The sequence below is a fragment of the Nyctereutes procyonoides genome, unplaced genomic scaffold (genome assembly GCF_905146905.1).
Source record: "Nyctereutes procyonoides isolate TBG_1078 unplaced genomic scaffold, NYPRO_anot_genome, whole genome shotgun sequence".
Taxonomy (NCBI): domain Eukaryota; kingdom Metazoa; phylum Chordata; class Mammalia; order Carnivora; family Canidae; genus Nyctereutes; species Nyctereutes procyonoides.
The window spans coordinates 25,396,001-25,413,680 of NW_026575036.1; the positions used below are offsets into that span (position 1 = coordinate 25,396,001).

The following is a 17,680-nucleotide window of genomic DNA, read 5'->3' on the forward strand; positions in this document are numbered from 1 at the left end:
AGCTTTGCTTTTCTTTGTCAAAATTGCTTTGGCTATGTGGGATCTTTTGTGGTTCTGTATCCATTTTAGGATTGTTTGTTCTAGTTCTGTGAAGAATGCTGTTGTTATTTTAATGGAGGTTGCATTAAATCTGTAGATTGCTTTGGGTAGTACAGACATTTTAATGATATGCTTCCAATCTATGAGCATGGAATGTTTTTCCATCTCTTTGTGTCATCTTCAGTTTCTTTTGTCAGTGCTTTAGAGTTTTCACAGGATAGCTCTTTCATCTCTTTGGTTAAGTTTATTGCTAGATTTGTGTGTATGTGTGCAGTTGTAAATAGGATTGTTTTCTTAATTTTTAGTGTATAGAAATGCAATGGGAGGTGCCTGTGTGGCTCAGTCAGATAAGTGTCTGCCTTCAGCTCAGGTCATGATCTGAGGGTCCTGAGATCAAGTCCCACATGGGGCTCCCTGCTCAGCGGGGAGTCTGCTCCTCCCTGTCCTTCTGTCCCTTAACCTGACTTGTTCTCTCTCTCTCTCTCTCTCTCTCTCAAATAAGATCTTTTTTTAAAAAAAATAAATGCAATGGATTTCTACACATTGATTTTGTATCCTGTGATTTTCCTGAATTCATTTTCCAGTGTCTATATATGGGTTTGGTATCAGGGTAATACTAGCCTCAAAGAATGAATTTGGAAGATTTACTTCCTCTTCTAATTTTTGGAATAGTTTGAGAATAGTCATTAACTCTTCTTTAATTGTTTGGTAAAATTCACCCATGATGTTGTCTGGTCCTGGACTTTTGTTTGTTGAGAGTTTTTTGATGACTGGTTCAATTCATTGCTAGCAATTGGTCTGTTCAAATTTTCTATTTCTTTCTACTTCAGTTTTTGGAGGTTACATGTCTAAGAATTTATCCATTTCTTTATGTTGTCCAATTTTTTGGCATATACGTTTTCGTAATATTCTGTTAAAATTGTATTTCTGTGGTGTTGGTCATTATTTCTTCTGATTAGTGATTTTGTTTTTTTTAGGTTGTTTCTCTCTCTCTCTCTCTCTCTCTCTCTCTGATGAGTCTAACTAGAGGTTTATCAATTTTGTTGATCATGTCAAAGAACCAGGTCCTGGAGTCACTGATAATGTTCTGTTGTTTTTCTAGTTTCTATATCATTTATTTCTGCTCTAATCTTTATTATTTCCTTCCTTTTGCTGGTTTAAATTTTTTTTTGTTCTTTCTCTAGCGCCTGTAGGTGTAAGGTTAGGTTGTTTGATATTTTTCTTGCTTCTTGAGGTAGGCCTGTATTGCTATATACTTCCCTCTTAGAACAGCTTTTGCTGCGTCCCAGAGATTTTCGACCATTGTGTTTTGATTGCCTCCATGTATTTTTTATTTCCTTTTTGACTTCTTGACCTGTTCACTGTTTAGTAGCATTATTTAACCTCCATGTATTTATGTTCTTTCCAGATACTTTTCTTGTGACTGATTTCTAGTTTCATAGCGTTGTGGTTGGAAAAGATTCATGGTATGACTTTGATCCTGAATTTGTTGAGGCTGTTTTGTAAAAGAATATGTATTCTGCTATTTCAGGATGATATGTTCTGAGTATATCTGTTAGACCTATCTGGTCCAGTGTGTCATTCAAAGTTGTTTCCTTGTTGATACTCTTATTTGAATGGTCCATTCATGTAACTGAGTTTTTAAAGTCCTCTACTGCCATTGTATTACTCTTTATTACTTCTTTTATGTTTGTTAATAGCTACTTTGTGTTTTTGGGTGCCCCTGTGTTAGGTGCATAAATATTTACAATTGTTAGATCTTCTTGTTGAATTGTTCCCTTTATGTTTATGTAGTGTCCTTCTTTGTCTCTTGTGACAGTCTGTTCATAAGTCTGTTTTGTCCGATACAAGTATTGCTTCTCTGGCTTTCTTTTCACTTCCATTTGGATAATAATTCTTTTCCATCCCTCCACTTTCGATCTGCATATGTCTTGAGGTTTGAACTGAGTCTCCTGTTGGCAGCATATAGATGGGTCTTGCTTTTTTATCCATTCCATCACTCTGTGTCTTTTGTTTGGAGCATTTAGTCCATTTACAATCAACATAATTATTGATAGGTATGTACTTATTGTCATTTTCTTACTTGTTTTATATTTGTTTTTTGTACTTCTTCTCTGTTCCTTTCCTCTCTTGCTTTCTTCTCTCACAGTTTGCTGGCTTTCTTTAGTGATATACTTGGATTCCTTTCTCTTTATTCTTTGCATTATCAGTGGGTTTTTTTAATGTATGGTTACCATTATGTTTGTAATCTCTTAGGCATGTAGGGGTCTATATTAAGTTGATGATCACTTAAGTTTGAACCCATTCTTTACTCCTCTCCCCCCACCATACATTTTAGGTTTATGGTGTCATACTTTATTTCCTTTTGTTTTCTGAATCGCTTGACTGATTTTTACAGATATACCTATTTTTACTGCTTTTGTGCTTCCTACTTTTTCTTATTCCTACTTATCTTTCTTTTCCCCTCAAAGAGTTCCCTTTAATACTTCTTGTATGGCTGGCTTAGTGGTCATGAACTCCTTTAACTTTTAGGTTTGGGTTTTTTTTTTAACCTTTTTTTTTTTTTTATTTATGATAGTCACACAGAGAGAGAGAGAGAGGCAGAGACACAGGCAGAGGGAGAAGCAGGCTCCATGCACCAGGAGCCTGACGTGGGATTAGATCCCGGGTCTCCAGGATCGTGCCCTGGGCCAAAGGCAGGCGCCAAACCGCTGCGCCACCCAGGGATCCCTGTTTTTTTTTTTTTTTTTTTTTAAGATTTATTTATTTTTTTGGATTGAGAGAAGGGGTTGAGAGGGAGAAGAGAGAGGGAAAATCTCAAGTAGACTCCCTGCTGAGCTCAGCCAAGTGTGGGGCTCAATATCACAACCCTGAGGTCATGACCTGAGCCTAAACCAAGAGTCAGATGCTCAACCGACTGAGTCACCCAGGTGCCCCTAACTTTTGGTTTTTTGAGAAAATCTTTCTCCTTTGAATCTGAATGATAGCCTTGCTGTATAGAATATTCTTAGCCGCAGGAATTTTTCTTCCAGTACTTTGGCCTACAAAGGTGCTGCCAGAAAGTACCCTAATAGCCTTATGGGGTTTTTAGGTTTCCCTTTTATATAACTTTTCTCCTGCTACATTTAAAATTCTTTATTACTTTTTGCCATTTTAATTACTGGGTGTCTTGGTGTGGACCTTCTTGGGTTGATTTTGTTGGAGGCTCTCTTTGCCTCGTGGACCTAGATTTCTTTTTTTTTTTTTTTTTAAGATTTTATTTATTTATTTATTTATTTATTTATTTATTTATTTATTTATGAGAGACACACACACACAGAGAGAGAGGCAGGCAGAGACACAGGCAGAAGGAGAAGCAGGCTCCATGCAGGGAGCCCGACATGGGACCCGATCCCAGGTCTCCAGAATCACACCCTGGGCTGAAGGCAAGCGCTAAACCTCTGAGCCACCCAGGCTGCCCCAAGATTTGTTTCCTTCCCCCAGATTCAGAATGTTTTCAGCTATTATTTTTTCGAATTTTCTGCACCCTTTCCTCTCTCTTCTCCTTCTTAGATACCTATAATGTGAATGTTGTTATGCTTGATGGAGTCACTGATTTCCCTAAGTCTGTCTCCACCCCCTCCCATTTTTTTTCTCTCTCTCTCCCCTATTCAGGTCTATTGATTTCTAGTGTTCTGTCCTTCAGGTTGTTGATCCATCCTTCTGCTGCTTCTATTCTACTATTTATTCCATGTAGTGTATTTTTTAATTTCAGTTATTGAGTTCTTCATTTCTGATTGTTTCTTTATGTTTTCTCTATGTTAAGAGTCTTACTGAGATCCTCTACTCTTCTCAGTACAGTGAGTATTTTTGTGACCATTACTTTAAATTACTTAGTCATACTACTTATCTTCATTTTGTTTAGCCCTCTTTCTGTGATTTTGTCCTGATCTTTCACTTGGGACATATCCTTTTGTCTCCTCATTTTGTCTAACTCTCTGTGTCTGTTTCTCTGTATTAGGAAAGTCAGCTATGTCTCACTCTTGAAAGTAGTGGCCTTATGAAGGAGAGGTCCTGGAGTGCCCTGCAGTGTAATGTCCTCTGTTCACCAAGACCTGGTGCTTCAAGAGTGTCTCCTATGTGTTTTGCATGAGCCCTGCTATTGTGGCTGAACCGTGTTTGCCTTCAGTCCAGTCATCTGCAATGGTTCTTTTTGCCTATTGTGGGCAAGGTTTGGCCCCTGTGTTAGGCCAGTCTGGGGCTGCCTTTGGGCTTGAGTTGTCAGTCTAGATGTTTGCCAGAGATATAGTAGCACCAAACTGCAGGGTGCTTTCCTTGTGTTATCCCCTGAGAGCTTTCATTGGTGAGTGGGGTCAGCAATCACATCAGCTGCCTGCCCCTAGCCCACTGTTAGGGCCATAGTTGGACTAGTGTGTATGGTTATCTTCACCTTTCCCCAGGGCATTAGTCACTTTGGAGTGGTGCTGGCCCCTTTTGTGGCTGTTTGCACACTGCCACACTTGTGGCACCACTTTGGGTAGGTTCTGGCCAAAGGCATATTGGAGGGGACAGGTCCACAGGGCAGCATGGGAGCAGGGTTGTGGCCAGTAAATCTTGTACCCTTCCACTGTTGGGGAGGATATGCAGCTGCCCAAAACTCTGGCCAAAGCCAGCCAGGTTGGAGGGGGCATGTCTTCAGGAGAACCTAGCTTGCCATTGTTGGCAAGCTAGGTGGGGAGTGTTGATGTCACACTGGTTCCCTCAGGTGTCCTTGTGTCTAGGCTGAGACAGGGGAGGGTTATGCTGCCTGCCAGCTCCTTTGTTCCTGGACAAGTCTCCCAAAGATCCCTGCTCCTCCAGCACATGCTCTGAGATTAGCAAACAAATTTCCCTCCCATATACCCTAGGTGTCTTTCAAACTATTTCTTCTATGCTATATCTCAGCAGGGGTGTTTATTTTGCTGTTTCTTTAAAGACAGGGACTCTGTTCCTTGTCACCCTCCCAGCTCTCCCAGAGCTGAGCCTACTTATTTTTAAAGTTCCAGGTATTAAGCCCCTGCTGATTGATTGTAAGAACTACAAAGTTTTGTGCAGTGGTTTTCAAAGCCAAGTGTTACAGGACTTTGTTTTCCATATGCAAGCTCCATGCTTGGGATTTCTGGTGTGAAGGTTTGTTCTCTCCCCCTCCTCCACACCCTTGGTGTCCCTCCCTCCCATGGACAGTCCTCTAAGTCTGTTTAGCTCTGGACCACATCTTGGCCCTTTCTACTGTTTCTGATGTGGCCTCTTCTCTACATTTAGCTATGGTATTTTTGACTATTTGTGTCATTTTCTGGGTTGTTAACAGTGATATGGGTAATTCTGGAGGTATCTGTGGGACAGGGTGAGCTCAGGATCCTCTTACTCTGCAATTTTCCCCAGAAGTAACTATAAATAAGATTCTTTACCACCTTGACAGCACTCTTGAGATTCTGTGTTCCTTCACATGGTTAGAAGGGGAACCAATTTCAGAAGTTGTGATTAACTTAGGAACTAAGTGACTTGAGGAAGTCTGAGCTCCAGTTCCTAGTGAAAGCCCTTTAATGCTACGTTTTTATGGATATAAGCGATCTCATTTTTGTAAGCCAGGTCTGTCCATTCAATCCTACTGGGGTCAGGAGAGGCTATCCTCACCAGACAGACCTTTTTGCCTTTCCTGGGGCACCAGGGATCACAGGAATTAGTAACAAACGTGGTTATTCTCACAAGACGCCTGGGTGGCTCAGCGGTTAAGCATCCGCCTTGGCTCGGGGTGTGATCCCGGGTCTAGGAATTGAGTCCCGCATCGGGTTCCTGCAGGGAGCCTGCTTCTCCCTCTGCCTATGTCTCTGCCTCTCTCTCTCTTTCTCTGTCTCTCATGAATAAATAAATAAAATCTTAAAAAAAAAAAAAGGTTATTCTCACCTTTCCCTCTAGGCTAAGTTGGGACAAGAGAACACTGGTAGGGAGCATAGCTTTGGCAGCCAAGGATGTATATTTTGATTTGACCACAGTTGAAGCAGATGCAGGCTTTCTGTTCCACTGCTTCCCTTCCCTTCCCTTGAGCTCTTCTTTCTGGCTTACTTGTTGATGACCAATGCAACAGTTGCTCTTATTTCTAGGTTTTACTAGGTGCTGAGGAGGTGGGTGGGATTTGAGGGATCATCTTGATATCTTGGTATAAATGGGACTTCTCTTATAAAAGTCTGCGCTGATGGTCACAATCCTCTGTGCTGCCTTAGTAAGAACCGGGAGCTGTGACACCACTGTGGGAAGCAAAGTGGGCTAGGAAGCAGTGTAAGTTCATTGAATGTAGCTACAGGGTGGAGCTAGACTCCACCACTCACCTCCACCTTTGTCTAAGTAGAAGTTTTCAAAAACATCCGTATACCCCACTGCTCTCCCCTCACTGGCATTAGCTCTCTCAGTAGATGGAAGAGTTATTTTAAATTATCAGATAGCTTTTCTAGTTAGGTATTTTCACTTATGTTTTCATTTTACTCTTTTAGTTTGTCACAAACTAGCCATGATAAGTTACACTTTATTCAACAAAGTTGACACTGTAAGCTGGATTTTAATACAAGTCCAACAAAAATATCTTAGGTATTTTAATTTTTGTTGTTTAATAGAAAAACTACCTTCATCATCTGGAGGAAGGAAGAGGCAGGGATGGGAGAAAGAGATGGCTCCCTGGTTTATCAGCAGTGCCAGGTATCTTTTGAAATTTATTTTACAAAATACTAGTGGTGTTGATTTGGATTGTCTTCGTGTCTCCTGCTCACATCATGCATCACCCCCACCATACCCTCTGGTAGGGAAGGTGACAGTTTCCTCAGTGTGCCACTCATGAGTCACTGGAAAGCAAGGGACCCCTGCTGATAGGGAGAAATGGGAGGCTATCCGCTCATAACCCTGGTGTTGAGAGGAAGTCCATGGAAGCTTTGAGTTCAGGCCTATGAAGTGGAGAAGGGAAGGCCAGAGCAGGGGGCAGGAAAATGGAATAAGGGGTACAGGCAAGCATGTAACACCTCCACCTCTCCATGACATAAGTCACAGATAAGTAGATCACCCAGATTGGCCCGTCATGTCCACTTATCACAGGCCCCTGAGGACTTGCTTCCCCTCCTCCCCACCCCCTGCCATCCAGCAAGATGGGGCCCACACAGAGTCCTACCCCCGTATGCCCTGGAGTTGTGTTTTGTGTGTGCTCCAGAACAAGGCAATTCCTATAGTTTCTGCCTCCCTTCCCAAATCTTGGCCTCTGGTCCCAGTTCACTCCTGGGTTCCATGCAGTGTGAAGGTTACAAAAAGAAGCAAGTCTGTGTTCATGTGAGGTCACTAGGCAATGTGACTCTAGTGCCCTCCCCTCCTGGTTGAAAAGTCAACAGATTAAGGCCTTAGGATGGCCATTTGGTCCTGCCTACAGACTCAAAGACTGAGGGCAAATAAAGAACAAAGCACAGGTCAGTATGTACTTTCCAATAATTTTTTTGTTTTTAATATCAATTGATGTTTTAAAAAATACAGAGGTGTTTGACACAGAATAGCACCATTGTATAGGACACACGCAGTTCCTGCGCCCGGCACCTGAAGGGAGATCTTCTTGCCTGGGCTGGGGACAGTCACTCAGGGGGCGTTTGACTCACACCAGTTAGTTTCCTGCCTCTGCCTCGACCCAAAGGTCTTACAGGAAGACAATAAATAAATAGAACACCGAGATTTTATTTTGCAGTCTGCCCAGTTCAGGTCTCTTAGAAAGAGGGGAGAAAAGTCCACACTGTGAGCGGGTGGGATGAATGGACATCAGGTCAGGTCAGCCATTCAGTGCAGAGCCCTAGAGTGACTGGGACTGGAAAGTACTTGGGTCCTCTGGATTGGCAATGGATTGTGTTGTTTGTGGGTTCGGGTTTTTACAAGAAGCAGACAGGCCCGATGTCCACACCAAATTCCTGCTCGGGCCCTCCTATGTCCATGGGCGCAATGTCAATGATGGGGAGGCGCGAGGTCTTCTGTGACCGGTACTCGATCATAGTCTTGCCCCACTTACCGGTGTGTTTCTAGGGGAGAAAGAGAGGAGAAATTGTTCAGTGCCAGCTGCCAAGGACCCCAAAACTGAGCAGCATAGAGAACAAAGTACAAAACATACTCAGGGGCTCTCTCGACCTCTCCTTGGCTTCCCAGAGCCATCTCCACCTCAACTCCTGTCCTTAGAGCAAGGCCCCCTCCACACTGCCCTTCCCTCCTTGCTCCGTCCACTATAGTGAGAGCCTCTCTTTGCTCCACCCTGTGGGCCGAGCCAAACTCATGATGTGAGTACCCCAGTAAGAGTAACTGGATGTGCTGGGTAGGGCTTATTCCCCTTATTTGTCTTGAGCCAGGGGAGTGAAGAAGATGGAACAGCACCCTGCCCTCTCCCGTCACTCTGCATGTCTTCTCTACCCAACCCCTCACACTCACACCCCTGAGGATCCCATCTCTTTAGGCCCAACACCAGCTGTGCGCCACCCCTCTGGAAGCTCCAGCCAGCTTGACTCACCGTGCAGCCATCCTTCAGAACAGTATATGTGAACCTGCTGTTGCCCTCAGCCCGGATCTCCACATCATTGGAGCCCTGGATGAGCAGGGCCTTCTTGAGGTTGCCAGCTGCTTCGTCCAGGTAGGCAATGCTGTTCTTGCAGTGGTAGGTGATATTCTGAGAGCCCTCGGTAGACAGCAGGCGGAGGAAGGTCATCTGAACGTTGGCAGTGTTGGGAGCCAGGTTGTCATCACCGTAGCTGAACTGTTAGGGCAGACAGCAGTGGTGTGAGGCCCAGGAGCAGCATCCAGAGGAATCCCAGTTAAAAATACTATCCCTCCTGTTTCCTTCCTCTTAAGCCCCCAAAAGGACTGGCAAGAGTGTGGGTGAGGTGCCATCAGCTTGGAGAGAGAAAGATTTTGAGGCGCCATCTCTGGTTAGAGCAGCCAGGTACTCACGTGGAAGCCACCATTGATGGTTTCTCCAAACCAGATATGTTTCTTGTCCTTGCTCTTGCTGCTCCACCAGTTCTTCTTGGGAACGCTCGCTGGGTTGGGGTAGACGCACGTCTCGCCAGTCTCCATGTTGCAGAAAACCTTCATGGCATCCAAGGTGCAGCCCTGGTTGGGGTCAATCCAGTAGTCTCCTGCAGGGGAAGGAGGCAATACCCCATCGGGCTTCAGAGAGGCAGGCACTCCCAAGAGGGCCGGGCCTGCCTGGGAGAGACAGAAAGGCTTATGGGGACCCACAGGAGAGGCACGGATTGTGAAGGCCATGTGGAGCCCAAGGGTGGGGGGAGAAGCAGGGACCCAGGAGCAAGGAGACCCTCTTGCGGGTGCAAGCCACCCATGAGAACCTTTCAGGCCTGCTCTGCCTGGTGCTAAGAGATGCCGCCTCCCTTTTTCTGAAGGCGCCGTGCCCAGTGGGCTGACGTCCTGCTCTACTGGGGCCAGGGGACCTGCCCTGCAGGCTTACCGCTCTTCCATTCAGGGTGGCAGAGTTTCAGGTCCCGGCAGGTACGAGCGGGGTTCTTGCGGGAGCCCTCGGGGCTGCGGATGCTCTCAATCTGGTTGTTGAGGGACTTGAGTGTGGCGTCCACCTCGGCATCATGCTGTCTCAGGTCGCCGGCTGCCTGGTCAGCCCGCATGTACTGCAGGGGGTCGGGACCCTTCTCTCTCTGGCCCAGGCCAGCAAAGGCAGACATGTCGATGCCAGGGCCAGGGGGACCTGGAGGGCCAGGGGGTCCGGGGTTTCCGGGAGGACCCTGCAGCAGGAAAGCCGGAAACACAGCAGTCAGCCAGGAATTGTGGGGACATGCCCCTCCTGTGTACCTCTCCACCTGCTAGAAGATACTCGGGTATCGTCTTCCAGTCCCCGAGTGGGGGAGGGGTGCGGCAGGCCAAGGCCAAGAAAATCCTAGCCCTTCCCCTACTTCTTCATCAGCCCCTCTCTTCTGTGTCCCAATACCAATATGGACCCTTTAAACGTCCCAGGAAGACCCAGGATAAAGGATGCCATCATCGTTGGCCGCAGGCTGATGCCCTGAAAAAGGCCCTTGGCACAAGAGAGCTCGAGCCTCGGGATGCTGGGGACAGCCCGGACAGCGGGGAAGGAGTCAGCACACTCACAGCAGGGCCAGTTTCGCCTGAACGTCCACGGGGACCAGGAGGTCCGATGGGGCCAGGGATTCCGTTAGCACCATCTTTGCCAGAGGGACCGACGGGACCAGGAGGACCCTGCAGGCCAGGAGAGAAGAGCCATCACCAAGGGGGCCGTCGGGAGTGGCTGGTCACGTAGCCGTCCTGCTGTGAGGCCCTGCAGCTGCACACGTCTCAGTCACAGAGGCCAGGCTGGCGGCTGCTTGGCCAAGGACCGCAGGGTGGTTTCACGGCTCTGCTGCCATCCTAAGCTCCTCCTTGTCAGACCCTACTCCCAGGGGGCCCAGCTGACAGCCGGGAGCTGTTGTCATGTTCATCCAGCCTGTGGACTCAGGAGCTTTTCTGGCCCTGGTCACCCTGAGCCAGTCCCCTCCCTGAGCCCAAGGCTTCCCTCCCCCTCAGAACGCCTGGCCAGTGCCCGGTCCACCCCATGAGGAAGGACTCCCTCCATCTCACTTACTCTAGGGCCAGAAGGACCAGCAGGGCCAGAAGCACCTTGATCTCCAGAAGGACCCTGTGCAAAAGGAAGAGGCAAAGGTCAGAGGTCAGCCCCAACAGGGCCCCATCTTCCAGGGTGGGAGGCCTTCTTGACTGTACATATGACACATGTCCTACCCCTGTACCCTTTCCACTGGCTCCTCCCTCCAACCCTGAGGAAGTCCTGGCAATTTCTGAGGATGAGCCCAAGTTGACTTAGCAGCAAGGGACACTCGGGAGGGCTCTGAGCAGTGGGAGACACTGGGGAGCCACGCATAGACAGCAACACTCACAGGAGGGCCGGGCAGTCCCTGCAGACCAGTGAAGCCACGGTGTCCCTTCAGTCCCCTCTCGCCAGCCTCTCCAGCTTCTCCTTTGTCACCTCGGGGACCTTGAGGGCCCTGCGAACAAGAGAGACGCAGGTTGGGTCGGGTTGGCCAGGGCAGGAGCACTTTGCTGGCTTCCACTCAGCCAAGGAGTCCCAGGAGCCACAGGGTCCCCACTGCCCTCCAGACCTGCCCTCCACCCTCGAGAAGCCAACAGAGCACAAGCAGATACTCACTGGGATTCCCCGGGCTCCAGCCGGTCCTGCAGGACCCATGGGACCTTGTGCGCCCTGTGAGGGAGAGAGTGGGAACGGTGTCGGAGCAGAGCCGGGACAGAGCTGGCCCTCCTCTGCATCTGCCCGGGGCTGGGCACCGAGGCTGCTGCTCCCAGGGCCCAGAGACCTCGTGGACCCAGAGACGCCTCCAGGGCCTGGCAACCGGCGGACGGTGGGTGAGCTCCCAGCTCCCTTGGCCACCCTCCTCCACTTCCAGCTTTGACCGAATTCAGGACACTCACAGCTTCTCCTCGGTCTCCCTGCTTTCCAGTTGGGCCGGCGGGGCCAGGAGAGCCAGGGGGCCCAGGGGTTCCGGGAGCACCCACGGGACCAGTCTCACCACGATCACCCTGTCAGGAGAGAGGTCTCGGGCTTAGAGAAGAATGTTCCAGGGAGACATGGAGAAACTGACCTCCCGAACTGAGACAAGACCCTGACCCCGACCTGCCACCCCAGGCTGACCTGTTAGGCCCAACAGAATGTCCTCCCTGTCCCCACTGCACATAGAGACCGCCAGATACTCACCTTGACTCCAGCTGCGCCATCTCTGCCAGGAGGACCATCAGCACCGGGGCTGCCCTGGGCAAGGGGAAGCAGGATGCCTTCAGAGCTGCCCCTGCACGGCTCCCACTCTGCTCCCCCAGCCTCCCCCCTGGGCCCCAGCCTGCTCCCTTCCATGCAGCTGGAGCTGCCGAAGCTCGCCAGGCTTCCTTGTGCCTTCCTCCCCATGCACCAGTTCTGCATGCCATGCCCTTCTCCCTCCCATCACATCCTCCCTACCACAGCCGGGCACTGGGGCCTATCAGCCCGTCCTGTCATCCCCTCTGCCGAGGCACCAGGACTTGGTCTGGCCCGCACACCTCTCCCCAGTAAGGGCCATGCACAACGGGTCTCACTGCTCACCTCTCGTCCAGGTTCACCAGAAGGACCAGTCAGACCAGGAGGACCCACGGGGCCTGGGGGGCCTCGGTCTCCAGATGCACCAGGAGCTCCCTGCTTGCCGGGCTCACCCTGGAGGGACAGCGAGAGGGAAGATGAGCGTGCGCTCTTAAGAATCCTGGCCCAGGACCTGCTGCTGAGCCTCTCCGAAGAAAGGGCTGACGAAGGGAGAGTTCTGCAGGTGCACAGTGGGTGGAAGCCCCAGAGGGCGGTGGTGCTTCTGCACAGGCCGGGCCACCACACCAAGAGCTGTGGGTGGAGAGCTCAGGTCTGAGCCGGACTGGGCCCAGCTCACCAGAGGAAGGGGTATCATCCTTCACTCACCGATGGGCCGGGCAAGCCAGGGAATCCTCTCTCACCACGCTGCCCAGGTAGACCAACGATGCCCCTCTGACCGGCCAGACCCTGGGGACCTGGAGGACCATCGGGACCCTAAGAGAGGGGAGGCGGGAGTGAGAACGTGAGCTCTGACATGGAGTGGCCAGCCATCCACACCCGGCCTGGCTGCCACTCCCAGGGACCAGCACTCTTCTTGTCCCGGCAGAGGCCCCTCCATGGCGTCCCCCTCCACTCTGCGCTCTGGGAGCTCAGAAGACTCCCTGGCCAGGCATGTGAGGGACTTACAGAGGGACCATCATCTCCAGGCTCTCCCTTCTCGCCAGGGGGTCCAGCAGGACCTTGGAGACCAGGGTCACCAGCGCGGCCAGGGGGGCCGCTGTCTCCTCGAGCGCCTTTGGGACCATCTTTTCCAGAAGGACCAGGGGGACCAGGGGGTCCAGGGTTTCCCTAGAAGAGCAAATGCAAGACATGAGAACTCATCTTACCCTGCCCCATCCAGGCTGCCAAAGCCACTGTGACCCTAGGGATAACAGTTTCCCCCCAGGGTTCCCTCCACACGAAGGATGGCCTGACCCCGACCCCCAGTCCACCTCTTCAATCTTCTCTCCCATGTGGGATCTGTGATCCACCCCACCCCCCGGCTTCCCCAGCCCCTGCATTTGCTTTTTCTTATCTATGTGGACTTTCTCCTGTCTCCTTACTCTGGGGCCCAAGCCTAGGTTCCTCAAGGAACAACTCAAACTGGGCTCCTCCGACCCCTAAGCCTCTGTACCCGCTCCCTCTGCACTTGGTGGGGGTGGTGACCTGGGTGACTTTTCACCATCTCTCTTCCCTCCATAGCAAACCCCCTGTGGGCGAGATGCATCAAGGTGGTTGTGCCAGCCTATCCCACCCAGTGTGCCAGAAGTCTGAGGGTTCAAGCCCAAGTCAGCAGGGAAGGCTGGCCTTGGCTAACAAGAGGGTCACAGCCCCTGCTCCCAGCTGTTTACAAGAACAGATCCCCGTGATGAAGTAACGACTCATCCAGGGAGTAGGAATGGGTATAAAGGGATGGACGCCAGTCTGGGCTCTTTGGGTGCCTGTTGGGGGGACTGTGCCAGACTCTGACCCCTGCCCATGCCTCTCATGCCTGGAGGAAGGTAGGAACCGGCCAGTAACATCACTTACATTGGAGCCTGGGGGTCCGACACGGCCAGCAGCTCCAGGGAATCCAGTGGCTCCCTATATGAGGAGAAGAGAGGTCCTGAATCCCTCGGGCCCTCAGGAGGCCCAAGAATCAGATTGGATTGGGGGGTCTCAGAGGCTGGAAAGGAGAGCTAGAGAGGGCCCTGTAGGGTCTGGCCATCGGATCAGGAAGCTGCAGCTTCTCTGCCTCCAGCCCCTACAGGGGGCATCGGCCAGGACATTCAGTGCCCCTGGGAACTGAGCGCGGCCTCCATGGGACCACAGACCTCCCAGGACCACGGCACACCCACAGAGAGGGCCCCTCCTTCCCACGTGGCTGTGGGCTGGACTGAGGCTGGGGGCAAAAGCAATGCTGAGAAAGGTGAGTGAATCCCAGAACACTGGCGCGGGAGCCTCCGGGCAGGCCTTCTTCATGAGGCCAGAGTGGAGCTGCTGCTGCTCCCATAGTCCCCCCAACCCCACCTGGTAGGAATGGGGACCTCACTCACCGGGGGGCCTTGAGCACCTCGGGCTCCTTTAGGACCAGTCACACCAGTAGGACCCTGGCAAGGAAGGAGGGACACAGTGAGGCCTGGTCACCCAGAGGAGGGCTGTGGGCCTTGTGGGGGTCAAACAGGCCCTATGCCCAACGATGGACTCCTGAGGGCTAGGTTTGCAAAGACGTAGCTTTCTTGGTGCTAAAATCCCAGCCCGAGGAAGCCGTCACAGATGGGCCTGCCACCCCCGCCACGACAGACTCATGTTCTAGGAGACCTCGGGGAGGATAGCCCATCAAGCCCATCAGGCATCTGCAGAGCCCGGCCAAGGGCTCCCCAGTCCCTCCCCAGGAGCCTGGCTGCTTTGTCCCGGGCTATTTGTCCTCAACCCTCACCCTGTGTCTGTCTCTGGCACCCACACCCTACCCCAAGACAATGAAATCCAATTAGCTATTTTTGAACCTTTATCCCAGAGTACAGATTCCTCCCCACAGCCTCTCCCTCTGTCTGGGGCGGTGGCAGGCTCCGGTAGGTCCCAGGCGAAACTCAGGAGGGGCTACACCCAGGCCTCCTGGCCAGCCTTGGCCTCGCCCCGGGCCCCTCACCCTGCACCCAGACACCCCTGCCCCATGAAAACAGTTGCTGGGGGAGCTCACGGCTACCCACCTGAGGCCCAGGAGCTCCAGAGGGGCCCTGAGGACCTGGGGCACCAGCATCGCCTTTCTGGCCGGCCTCTCCTTGCTCGCCTTTGGCACCTGGCTGGCCATCAGCACCCTGTCCCAAGGAGAAAGGGGAGTGAGAGGCAAGCTGAATACTCAGGGTTCTTCCAAAAGGGCCAGGGAGTCTGGGTGAGTGGGTGGTTGGGGGTGAATGAGTGAGCGAGCCTGTGTCCACCCTGGCCCGGAACGCTGCCCTCAGATGGGATGGTGAGGTCAGTGTGGGTGTGCAAGGAGAGAAAGAGGCCACTTCCATCTTCTTTACATTCTGTCCCTCCCTCCCCCACAGGCCTGAGCAGAGGGGTGGGAAGGAGGGTGGTCGGGGACACTCACGGGAGGACCTGCGAATCCAGCGGGCCCAGGGGGTCCAGTCTCTCCACGTTCACCCTGTGAGAGAAGGGGCCCAGGAGAGCTCAGGCCTCGTGCCTGCCTGCCTCGGTCCCCTCCTACACCAGAGCCCTCTGGGCTGGCCCCGCACCTCCCTGCCCCTCCCTGCCCGACACAATAACCCCAGAGGGAGGACACCTTGTCCTAGTGACAAGAGACCCAAGTCAGAAGGCCTCCCTTGGTCAGAGGGTCTGGTGACCTGAAGGCCCTCCACCGTGACCACATCATGGGGATGACAAGCTCTCTCCCTCCCTTTCTCCTCTCTCCCCCACCTCCAGCCCCAAAGAGCCAGGCTGTGAGGCAGGGCCACTTCTCTGGCTCCCAGGGCCCCGGGGACAGGGCCAGGTTCAGGGGCAGATACTCACCGGGGCGCCACGAGCACCAGCGGTTCCTGCAGGACCAGGAGGTCCAACTTCTCCCTAAGGTGGGGAAGGGGATGAGAGTCACGGAGAAGGGCTGGGGGTCGGAGTGGGGCTCTTAAGAGCAAAGTGCATCCAGGAAGCCTCACAATAGATGGTCCGTTTTCTCCTGTTGCTTCAGGCACCCTCCCCCCAACCCCCATCCTGGGGCCTCCCTGGCCACTCCCCCTCCCCCCATGGCTCCACTGGACAGGGCCCATAGCCTATGACTCTGCTTTTAAGAAGACTCCCACCCCTCAGTCCCTGCAGCCCCCTAGTGGGCAGGAGGGGGCCAGTTGTTGAGTGAGGGGGAGAGAAAGCAGTCCTTGGCAGGAGATGGAGGCTGATGGGGAGGCCAGCCGGAGGGAGGCACTCACCTTCTCACCATTGGCGCCAGCGGGGCCAGGGGGGCCAATGGGACCAGTCAGGCCCTAGGGAGAAAGCAGGCAAAGGTGAGGGTGACGGAAGAGTTGACCAGGGACTTGGAGCCCAGCAGGGAGTCCAGGGACCCTGGCCTACGCTCCCACAGCCCCCAGAACTCCCCCTCACCCCATGGCCCCAGTCTAGTCAGGAGAGTCCCCAGATCTGTACAACTGAGACAGGATCAGGGGCTGCACTCACACACTGCCCTTCTGTCCCCAGGGTGCAGGGCTGGAGACCCCCGGGGTCCCCACGGCACCTGCGACCAGCATTCACTTACTCGTCCTCCGTCCTTTCCAGGGGCTCCCTCGGGGCCTTTCTCACCAACGTCTCCCTGTGGGATGGAGAAGAAGGGCCACCTCAGCAGGGTTCTGCAGCTCAGCCTCCCCCTCGCCGAGGCTCCCGGCAGAGCTCAGCACCCCCGCACCCAGCAGGATCTGCTCCGGGTTCAGGGTGGGGTTCAGGGTGAGTGAGAGGAGTGGGAGGCAGGGAAGTGGGGGGAGGGTGTCACTACAAGGCAAAGGGACCTCCCCACTCACGGGCCATGGGGAGAGGGGGTGTGGTCAGGGAACCGCGACTTTGGGGGAGCTCAACCTGGTACTCACCCTGTCTCCTTTGGGCCCGGCGATGCCAGCCGCGCCCCTCTCACCGGGCATCCCCTGCAGACCTGGAGGGCCCTGAGCCCCAGGGGGGCCAGCCGGGCCAGATGCGCCCTGCGGGAGGAGGGGGAAGGGGGTCTGTGGTGGGCAGCAGCTGCCCAGGACCCCAGCGCCCAGGCCCCCTTTCCTTCCCTTCCTCCTCTGCCCTCCCAGCCCCTCCCCTTCCTCCTTCTGCCCCAGCAGGTGGCCCAGACAACCCGCCAGCCTCACTTACTTTGGGACCGTCTGTGCCAGGAGTGCCGGGGAGACCACGGGGCCCCTGGAGGCCCTGGGCGCCGGGAGAGCCACGTTCACCTGGGAAGCCTCGTTCACCCTGTGGCAGACACCAGGAGCCATGAAGCAAGAGACCTGGGGCAGGGGCGCAGGGAGGAGCGGGGAGCAGGACAGCAGAGTGCCGCGGGGGTGCCCTGGCAGAGGCTCGCAGGGAGGGGGCAGCAGAAATGACCGATACTCACCCTGGGACCCACGAGGCCGGGGGCTCCTGCTTCACCAGGGACACCCTGGAGGACAAAGGGGGACAGGTGAGACGCCGGCCAGGGCCGAGAGTCCCTCCCCTGAGAGGCTGAGCTCACACTGTCCCCTGGGGGGAGCTGGGGTGTGGCCCCAGGCATCCCCAGTGTCACATCATGGGGGCCCTGTGCCTTCCTGCCCTCACCTCCGGGGCATCGGAAGAGATCTTCCCATCTAAACACTGCACCTGCAAAGAGCCCCATACTCACCTGGTCACCTGGTTTTCCACCTTCGCCTGGGGGACCCGGAGGGCCAGGAAGTCCCTAGAAGGCAAAGTGATATCCATTAGCAAAGGAGTGAGTTCACTGCCCCAGCCCTCCAGGGAGGCCCAGGCTGGGACAAGAGGCAGGACTGCAGGGAGGCC

The 17,680-nt window shown here is 53.1% G+C and overlaps 1 protein-coding gene across 2 annotated transcripts in view; it reads right to left on the minus strand.

The window, feature by feature from the left end:
- Nucleotides 1-7,606: 7,606 nt before the first annotated feature.
- Nucleotides 7,607-17,680, minus strand: part of COL2A1 (collagen type II alpha 1 chain) — a 30,562-nt gene continuing 20,488 nt past the window's right edge. For both annotated transcript variants that reach the window (XM_055318969.1, XM_055318968.1), the window contains 24 exons: nucleotides 17,526-17,579; nucleotides 17,262-17,306; nucleotides 17,021-17,119; nucleotides 16,753-16,860; nucleotides 16,428-16,481; nucleotides 16,105-16,158; nucleotides 15,695-15,748; nucleotides 15,276-15,329; nucleotides 14,893-15,000; nucleotides 14,239-14,292; nucleotides 13,733-13,786; nucleotides 12,851-13,012; nucleotides 12,551-12,658; nucleotides 12,191-12,298; nucleotides 11,813-11,866; nucleotides 11,530-11,637; nucleotides 11,249-11,302; nucleotides 10,980-11,087; nucleotides 10,670-10,723; nucleotides 10,180-10,287; nucleotides 9,527-9,815; nucleotides 9,010-9,197; nucleotides 8,573-8,815; nucleotides 7,607-8,093 (listed from right to left, as the gene is read on the minus strand). In XM_055318969.1, the coding sequence (XP_055174944.1) occupies nucleotides 7,947-8,093; nucleotides 8,573-8,815; nucleotides 9,010-9,197; nucleotides 9,527-9,815; nucleotides 10,180-10,287; nucleotides 10,670-10,723; nucleotides 10,980-11,087; nucleotides 11,249-11,302; nucleotides 11,530-11,637; nucleotides 11,813-11,866; nucleotides 12,191-12,298; nucleotides 12,551-12,658; nucleotides 12,851-13,012; nucleotides 13,733-13,786; nucleotides 14,239-14,292; nucleotides 14,893-15,000; nucleotides 15,276-15,329; nucleotides 15,695-15,748; nucleotides 16,105-16,158; nucleotides 16,428-16,481; nucleotides 16,753-16,860; nucleotides 17,021-17,119; nucleotides 17,262-17,306; nucleotides 17,526-17,579 (2,469 nt within the window). In that variant the 3' untranslated portion in view covers nucleotides 7,607-7,946. The remainder of the gene's footprint in view (nucleotides 8,094-8,572; nucleotides 8,816-9,009; nucleotides 9,198-9,526; nucleotides 9,816-10,179; nucleotides 10,288-10,669; nucleotides 10,724-10,979; nucleotides 11,088-11,248; nucleotides 11,303-11,529; nucleotides 11,638-11,812; nucleotides 11,867-12,190; nucleotides 12,299-12,550; nucleotides 12,659-12,850; nucleotides 13,013-13,732; nucleotides 13,787-14,238; nucleotides 14,293-14,892; nucleotides 15,001-15,275; nucleotides 15,330-15,694; nucleotides 15,749-16,104; nucleotides 16,159-16,427; nucleotides 16,482-16,752; nucleotides 16,861-17,020; nucleotides 17,120-17,261; nucleotides 17,307-17,525; nucleotides 17,580-17,680) is intronic.